The sequence below is a fragment of the Heteronotia binoei genome, chromosome 10 (genome assembly GCF_032191835.1).
Source record: "Heteronotia binoei isolate CCM8104 ecotype False Entrance Well chromosome 10, APGP_CSIRO_Hbin_v1, whole genome shotgun sequence".
Taxonomy (NCBI): Eukaryota; Metazoa; Chordata; class Lepidosauria; order Squamata; family Gekkonidae; genus Heteronotia; species Heteronotia binoei.
In genome coordinates, this window is record NC_083232.1 from 77,108,080 (window position 1) to 77,131,154 (window position 23,075).

At 41.7% G+C, this 23,075-nt stretch overlaps 1 protein-coding gene across 6 annotated transcripts in view; it reads right to left on the reverse strand.

Annotated features, from left to right (window-relative positions):
• The window catches only part of LRRFIP2 (LRR binding FLII interacting protein 2), a 62,591-nt gene extending 41,215 nt beyond the window's left edge, over positions 1-21,376 (reverse strand). For 2 of the 6 annotated variants that reach the window (XM_060247612.1, XM_060247609.1), the window contains exons 1-3: positions 21,154-21,351; positions 10,431-10,581; positions 2,179-2,265 (exon numbers count right to left, since the gene is read on the reverse strand). In XM_060247612.1, the coding sequence (XP_060103595.1) occupies positions 2,179-2,265; positions 10,431-10,520 (177 nt within the window). In that variant the 5' untranslated portion in view covers positions 10,521-10,581; positions 21,154-21,351. Of the gene's footprint in view, positions 1-230; positions 282-2,178; positions 2,266-10,430; positions 10,592-21,153 lie in introns of those variants that run through there. The other 4 variants (XM_060247613.1, XM_060247614.1, XM_060247608.1 and 1 more) reach the window with 3 other exon arrangements.
• Positions 21,377-23,075: the final 1,699 nt, after the last annotated feature.

Genomic DNA, 23,075 nt, shown 5'->3' on the forward strand with positions numbered 1-23,075 from the left:
CAGAATTCTGACCAAGAATTCCCAGACTCCTGTAATGTTTTATTTCATCATGTAAATTTATGTATATAAATTTAAGCTTTTACTCAGATGCACATTACTGTTCATGCAAGTTATATGTGTCTATATGTACTCTACCACTTAAACCACACACACTATACAAGCTATTAGTAAGTCGATCACTGCAGTCATATTAGTGTTCTTATAACACACAATGGGCAATCCCAGCCTACCATCCACTTTTGGATATGTCCCCATTTTCTATCGTAACAACGCTGAGAAAGCTACAAGAAGGTAAAAATAATCTTACTTCATAATAAATAACACAGAGGTTCCAACATCTGCATCCTGCTCACAGATTTTTTTTTAAGTATAGAAAAAACTCAAGACATTCATATTCAAAATATCGCATGAAACAAGGTTAGAATCCAGTAGCCCCTTAGAGACCAACAAGATTTTTGTATTTTGAGCTTTTTGAGATTCAGAGTTCCTTTCATCAGTATGAAAGAAGCCAACTTTAAAAGTTGCATCATGACTGTCCTTATTTCACCTCCACAGTTTTATTCCATTAGCATAGGGTATGTATGAATAAAACATCTAGTATTACAAAAAAAATGAATTGGATCCACATTAAGGGTTTTGCTACAAAAAAGCCCTATGTGAAACAACTGTGACATCAGGGGGTGTGGCCTAATGTGCAAATGAGGTCCTTGGTTGCAACCAAGTGGATACAGACAACTGCTAGCATCACCACTAACATAATGGAACTTTCTTGCTGGTCCCTTCTACCTGCAGCTACTTGCAACCCCTCATGGTGTAGTGGTTAAGACCGGTGGGCTCTAATCTGGAAACCAAGTTTGATCACCCACACCTCCACATAAAGCTTGCTGGGTGACCTTGGGCCAGTCACAGTTCTCTCAGAATTCTCTCAGCACCACCTACCTCACAATGTGTCTGTTGTGAGGAGACGAAGGGAATGTGATTGTAAACCCCTTTAGGTAGAGAAAAGTGGAGTACAAAATCCTACTCCTTCCGTCTAAAAAAACTTCCCCAAGAGATGATGGACATGCAGGAACAGAATGTGGTGAAACACGGGAAGCTGCAGCTCTAAGGGGGAAACCTGCTTGCCAAAGTACCTTCTAGTTGCGCAAGAGCTATTCTGGACCTAGCTTTGTTACCTAACATCTCATATTTTTATTTTTTATTTTTGTTGCATCACTGCAGAATACAGAGAACGGTCCCCTGCAAAAATCCAGTGATCTTTCTTTATTCTGACCCAACATGTATTATGTGTTTGAAGCCCTGTCTGAAGCCTCTGCACTACAAAAGAGTGCCTCTTCATGCTCAATATACTTTCTAAAGAACTATATGAACTCTATCCAACCTAAATCTCAAATATTCTTTGCTTCCCCATGTTGCAATAGCACCACTAACAAAACCACACAGTACTTTTGTCAGTTTTAATAGAGAGTAGTAAAACAAATCCTATTTTGACCACCCCCCCACAAAGTTAATCATTTAAAGCGAATGTACACAAAGTTTTTTTGCAAGGCAGAACTGCGTGCTAAGTTCTGAGAGATACATGTGCAATAGCTATCAACATACTGGAAGCTTTTTCTGTTCCGGATTCCAAAAGCCATGCTGACAGGTCATTTGGTCAGCTACCTATTAGATTTCATATCTTGCATTAAAAGTACACACAGTTTTCAATTATGTCTGAATAATGTTTATTTACATATATTTATCATACTTTTAGTTAAAAACTTAAGTCAGGCAAATAGTTTTTTAATAGTCAAACATAATTAACATATAAGAAACACTAACAAAGAAAACAGAGAAGAATTAGAATATGACATAACCAAAGACAGAAATCAGCAAAACTAATTATTATGTTAGTTTCAAAAGGCTATCTGAAATCTACAGAAAGCCAGAAAAATTGGACCCCCAAATGAGAAAGTTCTGCTCGTTGCAGAGGTCAGTGTTGCCTCTGAATAAGGTGACACCTGGAAAATCAATTCGAAAAATGTAAACTTTCAGAAATCCTAAAAATATGTAGAATGTCAAATAATGACAGCGCCAGTTCATGTTATTCTGATCCAAGTTCTGTGGTAAAGTTAAGATGATCAACATTTTGGTAAATAAATAAATTTTGCTTTAAGTGTTAACTGTATCAGTCAGTACCTCTTTCTGTTGTCGTTCCAGTTCCCTCATGCGGATATCTCTTGCTTCAGCTCGGGCTGCACGTTTGGCTGCAAGCCGTGCTTCTGCCTGTCACATTGAAAGAAAATGCTTTTTAAAATGGTCGCACTCAAAGAGAAAGATTACTGTACTATTTTTAAAATCACTAATTAAAACATAACAGAAAAAACTAAAAGGCCTAAATATAGGAGTGATGCATTGCTAAAAATATTACTTTTTAAGGGAATAGAGAATCGCATGTGCAAAGAAAACCCACAAGGCTATTTATATAGGGAGGGTCTCTAGTTCAATGGCAGACTATCTACTGGCATGAAGAAGGTCCCATGTTTAATCCCCAGCATCTCCACTTAAGAAGATCAGGTAGTAGGTCTGAAGGACCTCCACCTGAGAGCATGGAGGGCTGCTGCCTGTCTGAATAGACAATGCTGACTATTATGGACCAATGGCTTGAGATAAGACAGGGTCTTATAAGACTGCTGCTCCTGCATTGCATTTTCTAACTGATAAATCATATTCAGTTATCAATCATTTACTATATATACTGTCCATATACACACTACACAGTTTTCCACTAGGGAACAAATGAAATGTCATGGCCTTTTTAATTTCTCGTTTATTTTCCTAGAAACATTTATATAAAGTCAACTTGATTGTTAATATTATCTTCCAAACTTTGCCAACCATACCTTAGCTCTAGGTAAATAACCTTGTTACAGCTTAATGTTCCCCAAAGAACAATTACGCTCAGAAATTTTGATCCAACACCACAGTACTGCAGATCCTAGCTCTGTACCAAGCTGGATCAACAGCAGATTCTCCTCACTGACACTGAGGTGCCTAACATGCTTCACCAGTCCTTTATCTTTGTCACTGTGCTGCCATACTGCACAGTTTTGTTCCTGTGCTGCCAATGTGGAAATCACTGGATTCCCTTTCCCCTTTTCTTCCACACTACCAGATGCTGAAATGACTGCAACCTCCTCAGCAAGTAAGAGTATACTTTTCCTGATTCCTTTCATAGAATTTATTCCATCCACTAGCTTCATAGCATCCTCACTTCCTCCTGTTTTCATTTCAAAGTCTCCTTTGTCTCAGTTACCTTTTTCTGGATGAGCCAAATGCGAGGGATATACTTTGGAGTAAAAGTAACTATAATTTGGTAATACAACTGAACATTATGATACAAAGTGATTTTAACTGGAATATCATATGTAAACTGTTGCTGTATTCCATTGGACAGTACAGTCTTACTGCACTGTTTTGCCCTCCCTCTCTTATTCTTTATCTTGATTAGGTCTATTTTCCTGTTAAGTATCTGTCTCCCTTCCATTGTTCATTTACTGATTTGCTGTGCTGAACTGGGAACTGTGTACAAACAGGTGAACGGTACTTGTTCCCTATACCCTCAGAAGACTAAAATACTATCTATACAAACTTTACATTCTCCAACAAAGTAAACTCAAGATCCAATAAAATAGTATTAATCTGTTTCAGTATTTCAATCAAGAGTCAGTTATATTAGTTTTTTTTAATTGACTTTGTAAAAACATTTCAAAATCTTTAAGTCACCCAACAGAACATATATTCTGGATATAAGGCTTGTTGCAGTGGAGAATTTGAATTAATGCTCACTGTTATTTGAATGTATTAAACAGACACTGTTATCATTTGAATATATCTCTTTACCTCAAAAAGAGAGCAAAGACAGTATACTGGCATTTCCCAAAGGCAGGGTCGCGACCCGGCAGCAGTCCGCGGAGCCCTCAATGCCGGTCTGTGGGGCCTCCAGTCCCCTGGCCGCCCCTCCCCCCGCCTTGCACCTCCCTCTCCCGGGTCGTGTGCCTCCACGCCTCTCCCTCCCTTCCCCACCTCAGGCAGGTCAATTTCATCTGGCATAAAGAAATCGGCGCAGAGCTCATTCTACACTGAGCCAAGTCGGAGGCAGCTCAAACAGACTGCGGCTGCAAAGGATGCATGGCTCCTCCCTCCCTGGCACTTCTTTCCCATCCAGGAAGTGCTGAGGGAGGAGCCACACACCCTTTTCGGCCGCGGTCTGTTTGCGCTGCCGCCAGCTTGGCCCGGCATGGAATGAGCTCCGCACCGATTTCCAAGCGACTGGGCCGTCAGGCGGGGTGGGGGGCTTTATGCCAGATGAAACTGACCTGCCTGAGGTAGGGAAGGAGAAGAAGGCGCGGAGGCGCACGACCTGGGGAGGGGGGTGGAGAGGCGTGATGCAGGGGAAGGTGGGAGAATGGCCAGGGGATTGGAGGCCCTGCAGCCCGGCATTGAGGGCTCCGTGGCCGGATTTTCCACCGAGAGTGAGCAGTTTAAAGGTGAGTTGCTTCCGTTTCTTTTCCTTTCTTTTCTTCCTTTTGTCTCTCCTTTCTTTCACTCTTTCTCTCCCTTTTCCTTCCTTCCTATTTCCTTTCTCTTTCTTTTTTTCTATATTTGTTTCCAACTCTCCCTCCCTTTCTCTCTTTCTTTTCTTTGTCAGTCTTTTCCTGTCTTTCTTCCCTCTCGCTCTCTCTCTTTCTGTCAGTCAGTCTTTTCCCTGTCTTTCTTCCTTACCTCCTTCCTTGCCATTGCTAATCTAAGTAGACCTGGGGGGGAAGGGGTAAGAAGAAGCTTTAAATGCCCTGCCATTTCATGTTTTCCCAGACTGCCATTTCATGTTTTCTCAGACTGAGAGCATTTTATATTTTTAGTTTTCTGCTGTGTGGTCCTTGTCTTTTTCTTAATGTTTATTTTTACAATTGCATTGCAAAATCCCACCTTTCCTAAACAAAACATTGCAAAAGTTTTAGGCTTGTTTGTACATCATTTCCTGACTCCCGGCTCCACTCCCAAATTTTAGTGGCCCACGAAGAAGAAGTGTACCATTCATATTATCTAACAGCCATAAATATGAATAGGCCTTCCCCAGAGGAAATACAAAAGCCTGAATAATGTCAGTCTCTGCCATGCCTCAACTTTCCCAGTTTTACTAACTTTTTGAAACTATAAATTGTAATTATGGGGAAGAGTTTGGGAGCCAATAAGGAAGAAGATTTATCTTAGATCCTGAGAACAGAGCCAACTGTTCTACCAACTAAAATAAAGCAGAGAGGGCATTTCAACAGAGGATTGTACATTTGCCCAGCAAATGGAACACTGGTACTCACCATGAACATCTATCTGGAGTTCAAGGACATCATTTTGAGTACTGGGAGACTTTCCCATCATCCTTTGGAGGCAGGAAATGAGATGTAATCCTCCTCCCCCTTAGAGCCGTTGATCCTTAGTTCTGAGACTTCCAAAACCCCAGCAAAGAAAAACACATACACAAAAAACAAAACACAAAAAAAACAAAAACAAAAAAACCTCCCACACAACTCCAAATAGCACTGTACAGAGACAACTCCACATCAACATGAGGTAAAAGACATGATAGGGAAGAGAGAGACTAACAATTATAGATTGAAGACAGAAATTATATAGACTATGTGACAGCAGACATCTCTGTGGCTCCCAACCCATAATCCCCCTAAAATCAGGGTGAAGCTGGATACAGATTGGCCATGGAGTTTTCTTGCTGTAGTTGTGTGACTGGGGCCTCAGCCAGTGCTGGGGGATTAGTGTGGTAGGCAATAGCAGGCTGGGTAAGGGTTTTCGTTCCATCATGCTTTTATCAGAAGACTACAAAAACTGTCACATATGGATAACAACCTTTATTCCTCTGTTGACAAGATTAATAAATCCCTCTTGCATTCTCCTTGGAGACATTAATTCAGTTCCCCCACACCCATGCCCAGAGGAAATTGCCTCACTCCCTCTAATCTAGCTCTGTCTTCAGTTCATGGTAGGCTGCCCTTTTCATGTCTTACCCAGACATATGTGGTCCCTCTGCATGTGTTTCAACAACCACCACACCCCTCTGATACCTCACCCTTTTGCCGAGTTCCTGGAAGTACCAGGCTAGCCATCCCTGTTCTAGGAAACCAATGCATGGTCACATCCTAGATACAGGGGCTTCCTCGTCTTTCCCTGACCTCTGCTGATCTAGACTTCTGCCATGATGGCCTCCACTTGCCCCTACTCTCCAATCTCCTGGGGTTTCTGGCTGCTGGCATCCTTTCTGAGCTGCAGCTGCCCATGCTGCATCTGGCCTCAGCCTCATTGTCCATAGCTGCCACACTGTAGAGGTATGCTATTCTGCGGCCTGGCTCCGGGAGAATCGTGGTCAGTGCCCCAAGTAATTGTGCCACTGCTTGAACTGGCTGGCCATCACCTCACCTATTGCTGAGACAGTCAACAATGATTGTTTGCGGAGAGAGCGGGATATAAACATAAGGTAATAATAAACAAATAGTTTTTAAAGTGAAGACACAAACAAAATAATGAAGACAAGGAACTTGAACGTGAAAACTACAAACGAGAAAACATCAAACACATATAAGAAAATGAAGCAGAGCACTCAGATTTCCCTGTTCCCTTGATGGAGGCAGGAAAAAGCTGAGGATCAACAGCTCTAAGGGAAAGAAGTCAAAGGATTCCAACTAATTTTCTCCAAAGGATGATGGGATAGTCTTCTGGTATGAAAACTGCTCTTAATAGTCCCCAAAACAACAAAACAGGGAGCACAGGATTACGGCATGATATTTTTCAACACATGAACTGCAAGTCCACTATAACATAGCATGCTTAATTCAAGGATATTTTAAAACATACTAAAAACTTGTTAAATATACATCAAATTCTATTCTACAATGTCAAAGAGCAGAACAAAAAGAGCAGGAACCTAGGCAACACATTCACCATCCAGGACATTTTACACAGAGACCAGTTTTTAAAATAAAGTTCAGACTTGGAAATTAGAGGTTCAAGATTGTCTAGGTTCAACGGGCTGTGGCTCATTGAGTAGAACATCTACTTGGAATACAGAAGGTCCCAGATTCAATTCCCAGTATCTCCAGCTAAAAGGACTGAGTAGCAGTAAATGTGAAAGACCTCTACCTGATAAGCTAGAGAGCTGCTGCCATTTGGTGTTATCAGCACTGATGATGGAACAATAGTCTGATTCAGTTTAAATCAACTTCGCATGGGATTATTAAACCAAATTTCCTTAGCACCGAAAATTATGCTAAATTATGCTATTTATTTAAAATATTTTATGCTGCCTTTTCACCTAGTCTGGTGTTTCCAAGGCAGTGAACAATAAAAAAAATTAAAACGTTTTTTTTAAAAAACTTTAAAAATACACACACATATAAAACAATTGAACAGACACATTAACACAAGTGGGAAGGAGGAAGAAATGCCAAACAGAAAAGAAATGTCTTCACCCAGTGGTTGTGAAGAAATGTCAAGCAAAACAGGGAAGTCTTCACCCAGTTGCAGAAGACAAATGATATATGGGGATAGACAAATTGCCCTGAGAAAGGAATTCCATAATTTAGTGCCATTAGCACAAATATCCTCTCTTGCCACCTATCTAGTGTCAGATGGCAGACTACTTGAAACAGGGCCTCTGGAGATGACTGTAGTGATTGGACAGATTCATAGGTTTCAAATGTGACCTTAAAACAATATTGAAGTATTTGCTGTATTTTTTTTCATTACATCTTTTACATGCATTTGAATACAGTCAATGCACAAAAATTCCTCTTTCAGTCTGAATATCTCAGAGTGATTTCTGCATTATTCATTTTGAATTACCTTCAGTATAGTTAAGTACAATTTCTAATTTTCCACAAATACATCAATTTTATACTTTGCTTAAGTGGTGCTGCAGGCAGGTATTCCACAGCTGTATGAAACGAAGTCATTACATATGAATCACTGACTATTCTTATATCTGAATCTGACTATTTTTACTGATGTTTTATACTGCATATTAGGTCATCGACAAATGTGTTTATGATTGATAAACTGATGTGAAATATGGTTTCAGAAGCCAACTTTGTTCAATGCATTATCATCTTCAGTAGCAGCTCCTTAACATAATAGCTAACCAGTAAAATATGGAGCTCATACCAACCACAAAAGCAGCAAAACTAGATTATGCCATTGCCAGGAAACTTCACTCTCCACTTGATTGGTGTAAGTCTCCTCCCTTTGGCTTGTAACCAACCCACTTGCTCTGTCAAACTCAAGAAATTCAAGCAGCTCCTTGTCTTGAAGAGATAATCTTATGGAGATTCAAGCTTGTCTACTGGATTTCAAGCAAGCCCAGAGAAGTGAAGTTTGGCAAAATGAGGAAATCAAAGATAAACTAACCCATTCCGACACTGCTACTCTAAACATGTTAATATAATCAAGTGCTCACTGCACTAACAAAAACAGTCTGTGTGATGTAAGCTTCAAAGAGTGGTTTCTTCTTTATAATGATTGAAGTCTGATAGGTTTTTTGCATTCTTTGCCTTCACTGAGCTCCCAGTGATGTTACAAGGTAAAGGTAAAGGTGCAAGCACCAGTCACTCTGGGATGATGTCATATCACATTTTCACAACAGACTTTTTAATGGGGTGGTTTGCCATTGCCTTCCCCAGTCATCTACACTTTCCCTCCAGCAAGCTGGGTACTCATTTTACTAACCTTGGAAAGATGGAAAGCTGAATCAATCTTGAGCTGGCTACCTGAACCCAGCTTATGCTGGGATCAAACTCTGGTTGTGAGCAGAGCTTCGACTGAAGTACTACAGCTTTACCATTCTGCGTCATGGGGCTTCTTCTTACAAAGATGTTACAAAGATAACCTTTAATACAACTTCTTTCTGTCCAGAAAATCCCCTCTTTCCTTATTTGCAAATTCCCTCATAGCCAATCCAGAGGCTTGCCCCAAGTTCACAGGAATCCCTCTGCCTATCTCCATGCTCAAGAAAGCCAAATACTGTGTTTCCCCATTATTCCTTTTTTTCTATATCAAAAATTCCAACAAACCTCAAGGTTCATGCACACTCAGATATCGAAACTCTGTTCTGCTGCACACCCTGAACTCTTAGTCTTGCGTTTTCCCCCATCTCCAGCTCCCATTTGCTTTTCCACTGGACTCTGTCCTGGAACTCTTCCTGCAGTTTTTACCTAGATTTGCTTTCTTGGATGCTCAAGTGACCTTGCTTAATACCCTCCTTGAACCACAGACTTTCCAGAAGGTTTGAAGGCTGTCAGCTGTCTACAGGCTTGGAAACTACACCATGTTATATATATTTGTTAAGTTCTTAGTAAATAATGAAAAATAGCTATTCCTATTCTAAAGAGCTCAAAATGAGCTTCCAAACTACTACTTGCATCTGAGAAAACCATGCAATTGACTAGTTCATGTGACAGACACTGCAAGTACTAGATTTACAACATATTAATACCACCTTAAGAATTACAGAATATACTGAAATAGAATAAGTGTGCCCATTCAACAGAGTAAAGGATTTAGAATCTAAAAGATGCAATGGAAAACAGATAACACATCAAGATGATTGATTCTAATACAGATGAAAAACTAGAATTTAAAACAGTTTATAAATTGTGATGACTAATAAGGAGATACTAATTTGAGGGTATCAGTGGAAGGATTTTATATGTGAGTGCTTTGATTTAAAAATAATGATTTATTTTATGGTTTCTATGAACTTAGTATTTCACATTACTTTCCATAGCAAAAAATTAAAAGATGAAATAAATAATACAACTGATGTTTCTTTAAACCAACCACAGAGACAAAAATTGTACCTCTTAACTATCCTCCACCTTTGTACTCAATCTTCTCTACCTGTCTCCGAAATCCTTCTTATAGCAAATCCTGCTTTTCCCCTAAAGCAACTGTATACCAGCATCTGCTGAATACTGCAGTCTGTTCCACCCCCACTCCCCAACTGCCACCTACATTCAGTTTGGCAACATTCCAATGTTATACTGCAGCTTTGCCCAGCGTTGTTGCAACACTGTGAAGGCCTACACATGTCCTACCCCAAAATCTCTTCAGTTTACAAAATCATTAATGTGATGCAAATTGCAAGAAGTATACAATAAGGAATTTTCAAGCAATTTAAATTTTACCACAAACTTTCATAGTGCTCCGATTTGTTTTAAATTAATAAAAATTGCAGCTATGTAGTCTGAAGAGATCAATATACACATAAACAGTCTTCAGATCACAATGCAAATATAGGATCAACTTTTTAGTATCGGGACAGATAAAAATCTGCCACCATTTAAATCATTTTTAATATCATTTTAACAGGGAATTATAGATGTACCAACCTCTCTGGCAATGTGACTCAAGGCTTCATCTTCTGCAGAGAATCTATCTTTCACTGGTGTTCTTTTCCTTCCCGATCCAGGAGTCCCCATGTTTTTAAAATATACCTTCAGTAATTCTCTCACAGGATTGGTTCAGTTCAAGTTGCCAGATCTAAAATGAAGTTAGAAGATAAACAGGCTTATTTTTAGATACATATTGTACTACCAATTGTTCAAAGATCTGAGCAATCAAGAACCATTTTTATAACGTGACCTTCTCATACACATATTCTTAATACCGACAATATGGTATTATAAAATACCAGCTAGTTCTTTTACAAGCCTGGATTCTAAGCTCATAAGTTTAAATGCAGTAGAGATAGAAACACACTTAAGATTGCATTAGACAAGTTTCAAAATTTTCTAAGGACACCTCATACTGTTATAAATGTATTTCTAGGTACAAGTCGCCAAGAACTACATGCCTAAAAATAGAACTACAAGCCTAACTTTACTTATTCCAAGTCTAAATCTTTCATGCAATCGATGATGTGACATTTCTATGTCCACATGCCCTATATCCTAACAAACAAAACAGTTTTGTTTCAAATTATTTTAGACAGCCTAAACCTATTAACATTTTCAGTTCTGCAGCTTAGTTTAAATGAAGGTGCTTTAAAGAAAAGCAGCTCCAGATATTTTACAATAAGTCACTCCATACCAAACCTTTCCAATAAGTCACTCAATATTTTATTGGAAGGAACTACATATGGTTTGCTTACATAGTATTTTAATGACCTAAGCACACCTGAATTTTCTGTTGCATCTTTTGATTCTGAATTTTCTTTAAGTCATTTTCATTCTCCACATTCTGTTTGCTCTAATGCCTAAAAAGTTCACTACAGATCTATAATATCTCACCTCAGTTTGGCACTACTGTCTATTTAAACTCCAAGCACTCAAGACTGTAGGTTTCTCTAGTCTCACCCAGTGAAAGAGAAATACTACAGGACATAGTACTCTCAGGCTCATCTGGTATCATCTGCTCTGGTGGCTGGGCCTGTGCCAGCAGAATGGGTATCAAATATAAGCAATGCACTGGGTATCCTAGTTAAGAATGTACTATAAATACACAGGCATACCATTTTTTATGCACACATGTTCTTTAAAATCCACCTGGACAGAAATAGTGACACCTGCTAATTCTCTCAGTCAATTAAATAGAAGGCCAATTTATAAGTTAACATGAAACTGCATATACTAACTGAAAAAACTCCTCCTTTTCTAAAACACATTTTTATGTTCCTAACAAGGAATGAACCTGAAACCTTTGACATTTCCCTATAACATGGCTATGGATCTTTCAAGGTGTTCCTACATAATCAAAGACCTCAGGAGGCAAGCACAAAACATATCCTAAAAGGGTTAAAAGACTCATCACTTAAACACACAACTACTCCTTCCATATTTGTATTGACATGAAATAGGTAATACCTGGATTAATGGATTACCTTTCTATAATGGCCCTCACTGCCTCCACAGTGGCTAGATGCTGTGACATCATGGAATGTTTATCCAACATTTGTTTCTCCAGCAGAAATGCTAGATCCTAAACTTTTAATCAACTCAGCAAGGGTCAGCTGAGCCCATCAAAAATAGGAAACACAATGTTTTCCAACCAGCATCATTTTCATCTTGGCTGGGTTTACTTATAACCATTTATAAGAGAGCCAGTTTGGTGTAGTGGTTAAGTGTGCGGACTCTTATCTGGGAGAACCGGGTTTGATTCCCCACTCCTCCACTTGCACCTGCTAGCATGGCCTTGGGTCAGCCATAGCTCTGGCAGAGGTTGTCCTTGAAAGGGCAGCTGCTGTGAGAGCCCTCTCCAGCCCCACCCACCTCACAGGGTGTCTGTTGTGGGGGAGGAAGGTAAAGGAGATTGTGAGCCGCTCTGAGACTCTTTGGAGTGGAGGGCGGGATAGAAATCCAATATCATCTTCTTCTTCTTATAACCATTTGACCACAGCAGTCAGACAGCAGCTCAAGACCTCAACTGCATCACTGGTGGATGTTTATGGACATACACAGCCATGCATTATCTGTATATTGATGACATCCAGTTCCAAATCTACAAATGATTTTTCTCAAAGGCTTTATGAAGAGGTTGAATAACATGAGGGAGAAGACTGGAACTCCACAAGAAACTGGGGTCACCAGGGCCATCCCTGTCTCATAACCCAGCCTGAAATCAATCTAAAACAGGTGCAGAGCACATGAGTTACCTAAGAAGATGGTCCACTACTGGTCCCTCAATCACATAGGTCAGTTATCACCCACATAAATTAAGAGACAGGGGTGATAACTGATCAAATCATTTTTCTGCAGGGATGTTTTTTAAAGTAGTGGACAGATAATCACCACAGGAATGTGATATCAGCATGAATTAAATATGAATGCAACTAACACAGATGTGAAGGAAGAATTCACAAAGAATCTAGGAATAGGGAAAGTGTGCTGCTAGCCAAAAATGGATGGACTCTTGGAGGTTGATCAAGGAACCCGAAGAGGCAGCAAAGGGGCCTAAATTTTAATTATTAGCCAGCAGTCTAGTTATAAATGATTACAGAACCACTTGCTCTATTGTAATTATATTTTAATAATGCTTTAAGCAGCTTCTGATGGATGAGCTAATAAATTGTTTTGCCACACCCGAGCCAAGCAAAACTTTTATGATGAGGTATATATTTGCCTTACAGGACCTGGCCTAAGAACAACAGAACCAAATATTTAAAATAAAGGGCAGACTATTTGCCATAAAAACTAAAGAATGTCACTACAAGTATTTCCATGATAGGATAGAAAATCCACATGCCAACAAAGTGAAAGTACATCTACTGGACTGTACTACCATAATCTGTAGAAAAGCATTCTTCATAGGTCTCAAAGTGGCAATTTCTATTGCGACAACACCTATACAAAATGATTTCATAAATTCAAAATGAATATTGCACATGAATTTGTACAGCACCTCCATTTTACACTTAACCAAAAGGAGCATTTACTTGAAAGTATCTATACTGAAATTAGGTGTCTTTATCCTTCTTAAACAATTTCTGAAGCCTAAAACACCAAAGACAAGTTTCAAAATGATACATCCAATTAGCTTTAACTGGAACCATTACGTAAACTGCCAGGAAAATTGCCAAGGATAACTCAAGTTGATTCCCCCCCCCCCCCCTTTTCTTATTGAGGCTAAGGAATTACCATTTTTGAACCACAATGTATTTTAATAATCTGTGAAATATAGTTTCCATTTAAATTATTTATGGCACTAGCTCAACATCAAATATATTACAATGCCTGCTTGCCAAAACCAGAATGGTGGCCTTAATTCTGAGTTATTCACTTTCGCATCCCCTTGCTTTTGGGGAGCTTTGTCTTAACATTATGCCACATCTTTTCCTGAATTTAAAGCACTGCCATTCTCCTTGTACAACAGTCTCCATTCCTTCAGCTCAGATGAAAGAAAACTGTGTTATAGGTAACCCAACAAAGATAGGCAAGGTGAATAGGTTTCCTATTGCTACCTGCTGTGCTGACAACTAGAGGGCTAGCTGGCACAGTGTTCCTTACCCTCATGTCGGATGAATGACTACTGCTAAAGGGTGTCACTTTGAACAGAGCCCTTTTCACTAGGACTATGTTTTTCATGGGCTAAATCCTCTGAAACACTGAAAGGTGAAGTAAGAACTCTTTATAGATCAGAAATACAGTTTCAGCAGTAATATTTAACTTCTATATCCTTCATATTATAAGGAATTTTTAACAGACTTTTAAGTTTAGCTTTCCGCTTCCTCACAATCTAGATGATTCCTCCATATGTTTATGTATGAAGGTTTGAACATTAACATCATATCTTGAAATTTACCTAGTTATAATTCTTGTATGACAATGATGTTTATAGTTTAAGCTACTGTGTCCCATACTGGTCCAATTAAAAGTTTAATGTTATGTATTCCTGTGGACAGCATTTGATTCCAAGCACTGCTATTTTATGTGGCTCTGCCCTCTGTGTCCCTGGACAGTAGTAAATACCTGAAGCCTTGGGGGAAGGGAAGAGAGGCAGAGAAATGTGAAGTCTCCCAACTTACCACCCGATTGCCAATAACTGGAGAGTGACAGAATGAAGGAGACAATAGTCTAATGAGAATTTGGCTTGGTGACTCAAATGAACAACTGTTCAACAGAGAAGATAAAAACACAGTAAATTAATCTTAAATAAAATCAACAGTTACACAGTGAAATTACTGTCAAAAGTGCTCTTAAAGCCCAGATCTAAAACTTAATCTACACATCTGTAGTTACTGCATTTTGCCTTTACCAAAAAGTGACACAAGGAGCAAACATAAATCAGCTCACTATTGTTCTCTTTCGCACCCTTGAACTATTTGGCAATAGCCATGCCATCACACATTTTTGGCTCTATTATCTTTTCATTACATAACGTACACAAACTTGGTTGTCATAGCTGTCAGATGTGGTTGTTTTACGAAGTTTGTTTCTTGGGTTGCTTCTCCCTGGACTATACTTCCATACATAAACAAGATAATTCAGAGACAAAGATCTTACTTGTGAGAGCACTAGCCATTATTGAAATCAAGGTCTTGTGAGAAGAATTTAAAAATTAGAGACAGATTAGAAGTGATTATCTTGCTTTTAGGCAAAGCTCCGGGAGAAATATCTGGTTTTTTTCCATGATTATCTTTAGTTGATGTATTTTAAGTAATGGGATAATGTTCTCACCAACATCTATTTTAGAAATATTCTGTATCATACAGCAAACTTCATTAGAAAGTTACTCACCTCATAACTTACTGAAATTACCACAGCTAGCTGTAGAATTATTCATTACCAGAAAACAAGTACAATTAGTGCTACTCCCATAGATGTTTCCCAAGGAATTTAAAAAATGCTGCCATTGTAATCATAGCATAAAGGATACTACAGTACCAGAAATCACTTAAGAATTACGTCCTTAGACAATTAATGATCTAGATAACAACTTAAATACTGGAAGTCTAATATATATCATGGAAGTAAACTCTCAGTCCAACCACAAATCTGTAAAACCAGTGGCCCTCACTCCATGGCTAGTAAAGAGCTGCATTCACCATAAATAAATAAATAAATTACAATTTTAACTAACAGAGCTAGGTGATTACTGCATGCATTGTACACCACTCCACACACACACATTCGACACATAAGAAAAAGAAGAGATTGGATTTATACCCCACTCTTCACTTGGATTCTCAGAGGGGCTCCTTTCCTTTCCCCGCTGCACAACAGACACCATGGGAGGTAGATGGGGCTGAGAGAGGTCTTTTGAGAATTGCTCGAGAGAACAGTTCTGACGGAACTTGTGAGTTACCCAAGATCACACCAGCAGTTGCACATGGAGGATTGGGGAATCAAATCTGGTTTTTCCAGATTAGAGTCCATGCTCCTAACCACTATAGCAAACTGGCTCTTAACCACTACACCAAACTAACCCTAACCAGAGGCTGCAGAGAATGGTGAGGGGGTTGCTGGAGCAGACTGGCCCTTTCCTTCCACCCCTGGCATGAGGTCCACAGCTCAGGAAAGCTAGCAGCTCCAGTCCTTCCAGGAGCATCTCTTCCAAGGTGTGAAGCATCTCCTAACCACAAGCCCTACCAGGCAATGGCTTTGCCCAATTTCCTGGCACCTGGGGCAGGTGCCACACTGGGGATGCAGTCAAAAGTACTAGACATGTGAAAAAGTGTGTTCAAATTATTACTCTTCAGTCAGTCAGTCAGTCAGTCACATTTTATTTGTATCCCGCCCTCCCCGCCAAAGCGGCTCAGGGCGGCTAACAACAAGAACTTAATGCATACATTGTACAATAATAATAAAAAATAACATTTTAACTACAATTGATTAAAATCTATTAAAATTCTAAAAAACATTAATGTATTTGGTGCTATGATCGTTGGCAAGTTTGCTTAGCAGTTTAGCAGTTTCAGCTGGTGAAGGCCATTCGGAACAAGGTGGTCTTGCAGGCCCTGCGGAACTGTTCGAAGTCCCGCAGGGCCCGCATTTCTTCTGGAAGCTGATTCCACAGCTGTGGAGCCATAACAGAGAAAGCCCGAGTACGGGTACTCTGGAGCTTTACCTCTTTTGGCCCGGGGATAGTCAGCAGGTTCTTCCCTGCTGACCTCAGTGCTCTCTGGGGTTCATACGGGGAGAGATGGTCCCTAAGGTAGGCAGGTCCTCGGCCATATAGGGCTTTAAAGGTAATAACCAGCACTTTGTAACGAATCCGGTATTTAACTGGCAGCCAGTGCAGTTCGCGCAGCCCCGGCTGTATGTGCTCCCTCTTTGGGAGCCCCAGCAACAATCTGGCAGCTGCGTTCTGCACTAGCTGCAGCTTCCGGGTTCGGCACAAAGGCAGCCCCATGTAGAGGGCATTATAGTAATCTAGTCTCGAGGTGACTGTTGCGTGGATCACTGTTGCCAGGTCCCGACGCTCTAGGAAGGGAGCCAACTGCCTTGCCTGCCTCAGATGAAAAAAGGCTGACTTGGCAGCGGCTGCTATCTGGGCCTCCATTGATAATGAAGGCTCCAGTAGGACTCCCAGGCTTCTGACTCGGCGCGCCGCTTTCAATGGCGCCCCGTCAAAGACCGGGAGAGGTATTTCCCCTCCCAGAGCACCCTGACCCAAGCAAAGGACCTCTGTCTTCACCGGATTCAGTTTCAGCCCACTCAGCCTCAACCAGGTTGCCACGGCCTGCAGTGTCAGGTCCAAGTTCTCTGGGGCGCAGTCAGGCTGGCCATCCATTAGTAGATAGAGCTGGGTGTCATCTGCATACTGGTGACACCCAAACCCATACCTCCTGGCGATCTGGGCAAGGGGGCACATATAGATATTAAATAGCATCGGCGAGAGAACTGCTCCCTGAGGCACCCCACAATGTAGTGTGCGTCTCTGGGAGAGCTCACCCCTGATTGCCACCCTTTGTCCCCGATCCTCAAGGAAGGAGGAAAGCCATTGTAAGGCTGAACGCAGCTGACAGGTCTAACAACATCAGCACCGCCACACCGCCTCGATCCAGATGCCGCTGGAGGTCATCCACCAAGGCGACCAGCACTGTCTCTGTCCCATGGCCCGGGCGAAAGCCAGACTGGCAAGGGTCTAGGATGGAAGCGTCATCCACAAAACCCTGTAACTGCGGCGCCACTGCTCTCTCTATAATTTTACCTAAAAACGGTAAATTCGAGACCGGTCGGTAATTTGCCAATTCGGCCGGGTCTGCTGTACTTTTTTTCAAGAGGGGGCGGACCAAGGCCTCTTTTAAGGGCGTTGGAAAACGCCCCTCCAGGAGGGATCTATTTATGATGTCCTGTAAAGGACATCTAAGCTCCCTCAGGCAAGATTTAATTAGCCAGGAGGGGCATGGGTCTAAATCACAAGTTGTTGGGCGTACAGAGAAGAGAATTCCATCGACTTCCTCCAGGCTGAGTGGGTCGAAATGATCCAGGACTAAACCTGAAGACAGGCACGGAGCCTCCAGTTCATATACTGTATCCAATGTGATGGGCAGGTCCTGGCGGAGCGACGTGATTTTGTCTGCAAAAAATTTCGCAAAAGCCTCACAGCCTATTTCCAATTCTCTAACATTTGGCCTGCCCTGGGGCAGTGTGGTTAAATCTCCAATTATTTTAAACAATTGTACCGGGCGCGAATTTGCAGACGCAATCTTGGCTGCGAAGTAATCTTTCTTCGCAGCCTTGAGTGCCATCTCATATGACCTCATAAGCGTTCTATAAGATGTTCTCGCCGCTTCGTCACGAGTGCGCCACCACTGCCTCTCTAGTCGTCTGAGTCTAGTCGTCTTTATTACAGATAACAACACCTACTCTATTCCACCATGTTTCAGCCAGTATGGATGTCATATATATGCAGCTGTAATAGCCATTATATGAAGCTATCATAAAAACTTAACATTCTAACTAAATAGCTATAACTTAGCAGACTATTTTCCTTCTACATCTTATAGCCTTCATTGTCACAAGGGAAAAGACAGTTTTCCTCCTTCCCCTCTATTTTTAAAGGCTTTGTGACACTCATCTTTAAGAAGGTGGATATACTACTTTTGTCTAATTTGCTGCATTTGAAATTATTGTTGCAGTTCTAAACAAAGACCACTATACTGTGACCCAAACTACAGAGTTGGATACAAGCGCCACACAAATCAATGAACTTATTTTTGAGTAAATGTGTTTAGGATCAGAATTTAATAATGCCATTAACAATGATGAAGTTCAATTATCTTTGTTTGCATCCTAATGAAGGAAAGGACAGCAGCTACTTGCCCAACACTTGAAAATATTACTGAGCATCACAGCTTCTTAGTTCTCCAGAAGACAAAGTCAGAACATACCTTCTTGAACTGCAATTCCCAATATGCTTTCCCAAAACATACTACCACTAAATTGGCCTCCTTCCTATTCTTACTTCATTCACCCAGTATTAAAAGACCAGTTTTCATTTATGGTATTGGGAACAAGGAAAGATTTCCACTGGCCCGGAACCAGAAAGAAATGCCCAAGCATCTAGAGCAGCTCACTTCACATTAAGATTGCCAGTTCCAGATTCTGAATAGACTCTTGTTATCTCCACGGCTAAAATAATTTCTGTATGTGTGAAGTGCTGTCAAGTCGCTTCCAAATTATGGCAACCCTATGAATTAATTACCTCCAAAGCATCCTATCATTAACAGCCTTGCTCAGGTCTTGCAAACTGAGGGCTGTGGATTCCTTGATTAAGTCATGTTGGGTCTTCCATTTTTCCTACTGACTTCAACTTTTCTTATTGTCTTTTCCAGTGGCTCTCGTCTTCTCATAATGTGAACAAAGTACAATAGCCTCAGTTTAGTCATTTTACTTTTGACTAAACATACTATTTATTGAAATGACAAAATCTACATACACTGATGAGAATCCACTCTGCCCCTTCTTCAGTGTTAGGCTCCAATGCCACAGATCTGGCTATTCCCCAAATAAACATTCAATATCAGCAAATGGGCACATTCATGAGTGCCCCTTCCATCCTCCTTCCTAGCATATTTTAAGTTACTGCAGTCTTGTACTCCTACCTCAGGAAACTGAAATAACTGACCAAATAAGTCCCACTTCACCTATTAGCATGTGCTGAGATCTTTTGTCTGCAGATTTGCTCTTTAATTTTTCTGTCCATTTCTGCCCCTTAGTTATAACAAAAATACAAAGACATTAAATAACAATGTATTTAAAGAATGAAAAAATCTTACCCACTTTCCTATGCTCACTGTAAGCATAAACTGGGGGTTAAAGACTGTTGATAGGATCTACCTTAAGTGATCTTAAGCATACTGCCTCACATGATATTAAAGCAATGCTTAAAGAGATAACATGCCTGAAGCCATGTTGACAAGTTCAGACCTTGAAGGGCTTCTGTAACTTTTCACCTCCAGTTCTGAGAACACATATTTTAATATTATCAAGATTAATGCGACTCATTTCTGAGCAAGCAAAATTTGGGCTTCTGGGGGGCAGGGAACTCTATTTTGGTTTTCCCTGTTATGAAGCTACCTCCTTGAAGTTCTTCCACATGCAAGCCCTTTGAACACCATCCTAGACCACTTTAGGTTTCAGTACACCTTGCAAGCCCTGACCTGGATGGCCGTGACTAGCCCAATCTCAGAAGATAAAGAGGATTGTCCCTGGTTAGTGCTTGGATGAGAGACTACCAAGGAAGTTCAGGAGCACTATGCAGAGGCAGGCAATGACAAGCCACCCCGGAAACTCTACTGGGTTCGCCAAAAGTCAGCTGCAAGCAACCTGATGGTGCTCACTACTACAACTTGCTAACATCTTGGGAGCCAAGAGACCTGTCTTTATTTGTATTTTACTTATTATCTTTGCTTTGAGAGTTCTGCAGCATAAGTAAACGCTCACCACTACAAAGAAATAAAGGCCGTTGGCTAAGGTAGGGCTCATTTCCAAGTAAGCATGTTTGTGATGGTTACACGAGAGATAGCAGGGCTCTCCCCCCTGAGGATCTGGAACAGCCGAGCCTAACATTAAAACGATCTTCAGCAGATGCCCGGAAATAGTTTCCACTTCCACACAGCGCCAGTGGGAGCTCCTCCCTTGTCCCCAACACGGGGGCAACGGAAGCCCTCCCAGCTTCCACGCTCCTACCAGATTCCTCCCACACACCTTCCTCCCTGAGCGGGGGGGGGGGGGATGTCAGAGCTCTCTAGGCCACAGAAATCCTCCTGGCAGCAAACACGCCTTGGCAGGGAAATTAGGAGCTTCCTGCGGCGGCTCTGCTGCCTCTTTCTTCTGCACGGGGAAGCAACCCCTTCCCGGTGCAGGAGCGGAGGAGTCTCAGAGGAGCGAAGACAATCCCCCCACCCGCGATGTCTCGAGCTCAGGGCAGGAGCGCCTCCTGTTCTCGCCCGACTGCGGCCCCGCGAAACCCCAGGCGCTCTGAATTCCCTCACCGCAGGCCACCTCCGTCCCTTCACACAAAGCCAGAAGCCGCCAGGGCGGGGCAGCAACCGAGGGCAAGGATGAAGTCTCCCCACGGCCGCCACTCTCTCCCCACAGCCAACCGGAAAGAGAGAAAGGGGAGGGGGGTCCCTTCTTCACCCGTTAACGGCCACAGCAACGTTCTCACCTCGCGCCGACGCTGGAGTTCCAAAGGGACCTCAGGCTCCCCAAAAGGCCGGAGGAAACCGGCTTTCTGTCACCGGCGCCGCTTGGCTGGCAGCCGGCCGCTCCAACCGTCAACCCAGCGATCCGACACTTCAGCCGCGGAGAACTCTTTCCCCTCACACACGCCACAGCGCGCATGCGTCACTTCTGGGTCCAAAACAGGAGGAGGAGCCGCAGGTTGGGGCTGTGGTCAAGAAGCGCATGCGCAGAAGTAGCGGGGAGCGGCGGGGCTGGGTTGGCTGAGGTGTGGCGAAGCGAAAGAAAAATCTAATTCCAACGGCACTTTAAAGACCAGCAACGTATATCCCAGTATGTTCTTTTCGTGAGTCAGAGTCCACTTCTTCAGTAGGTAAACCGGCCTCCAGAGATAGGAGAGGCTTCTAGTCAGTCGCCAGCTTGGTCAGTAACCTGCCGTGGCTGCTCCTGTCCTAAGGGGGGCGCTTTTCTGGCATGGCCGAGATGACATTCGAGAATATGAATGTCAAATCCGATTTCCCTGTAGAGACTATTCTGGCCCACAGACGGTTGTTATGTTTAGTCTGTGCGGTAATTTTCCAAACTGGAAGATTCATCTGGTTGGGGATTGAAACGTAAATGTTCTCCGAACAGCTCTATATCCCGTATTAATGATATCTACTACCAGTGGCAGAAATGACACAAGGAAGATAGTCACTTGAAAAAAAACCCTTCTAGAGAATTTCCCATTCTAAGCAAGGAGCCTACTGCTCTGTGCACCTGACAGGCTCTTATGTTCTAAGAGCGCTTTTTCACTGTCTAGGGAAGTACTTAATTTAGTGCCATAATATTTTGGGACAGTTAATATCACCATCCTAAATGCAGGATTTTCCTCCATTGCCCTTCCTTGATAGGGAAAGAATAACATCAAAAGGGGGGAAAGATCCTGTGGATGCCCTTGGGAATCTTTTCCACAGGTGGCACTTTTTTTTTTTGCTTTCCCTACATTTTTTAAGATCACTTTCCATTTGTCAGTTTTTATCATGCATAACTTACCCTTAATCACTCAGACGGTCCAGGTTTATAGGTGTTGCTGGGTTTCTCATTTGCCTACGAAGCTCGCACTCTCCCTAGAAGAGGCTGGGCCGGTAAATGATAGCCTCTGCACATCTTTGCCAGAAACGTGGTTTAACTCAGGCAGTGGGTCACAGTGTCATCCTCACAATTCAGTAATGTGATGTTTCTTCAATTCCTTGAAAGTGAATTAAAGATCCATGAACGTGGGATTACCCTGCTAAACTTCAGATGACCTAAGAAATGCCAGAGCAGATTGCAAAGGCGTATCATTTGAAGCAGAAGGCAGACTGAGTCAAAATAGTTGGAGAGAGAAGTAGGTCCATAAGTGTTTCTGTTTATAGAAGCTTTTCTATGTTTAACAGAGTGGTCTGCTTATACAAGCATTTGGCCTAGAGATTATAAACCCAGAATCTTTACTTGCAGGCTTTACTCATTGGCTTCTTCTGTGGATTGAAACTCCCCCCCCCCCAAAAAAAGCCTTTAAAAACTGTGCAGCCTGATCCCGTGCATGTATTTAGAAGAAGAAGATATTGGATTTATATCCCGCCCTCCACTCCGAAGAGTCTCAGAGCGGCTCACAGTCTCCTTTATCTTCCTCCTTTATCTTCCTATTTACACAGGAAGATTTACTTAATGTGACTTCCTTTCAAGTAATCACACATACAATTAAAGATAAAGACATGGGACCAGAACTCCCAGCTCAAATCTCCCAGTTGCCATCAAACTCAATGGGTGACCCTGGGCAAGTCAGCCTAGATAAAATGAAGGCAAGGAGTTGTGTATGACATCCTAAGCTCCTTGGAGGAAAGGCTGGTTAAAATTATAATAACCTTGCTAGCTGCTTATCTTAAT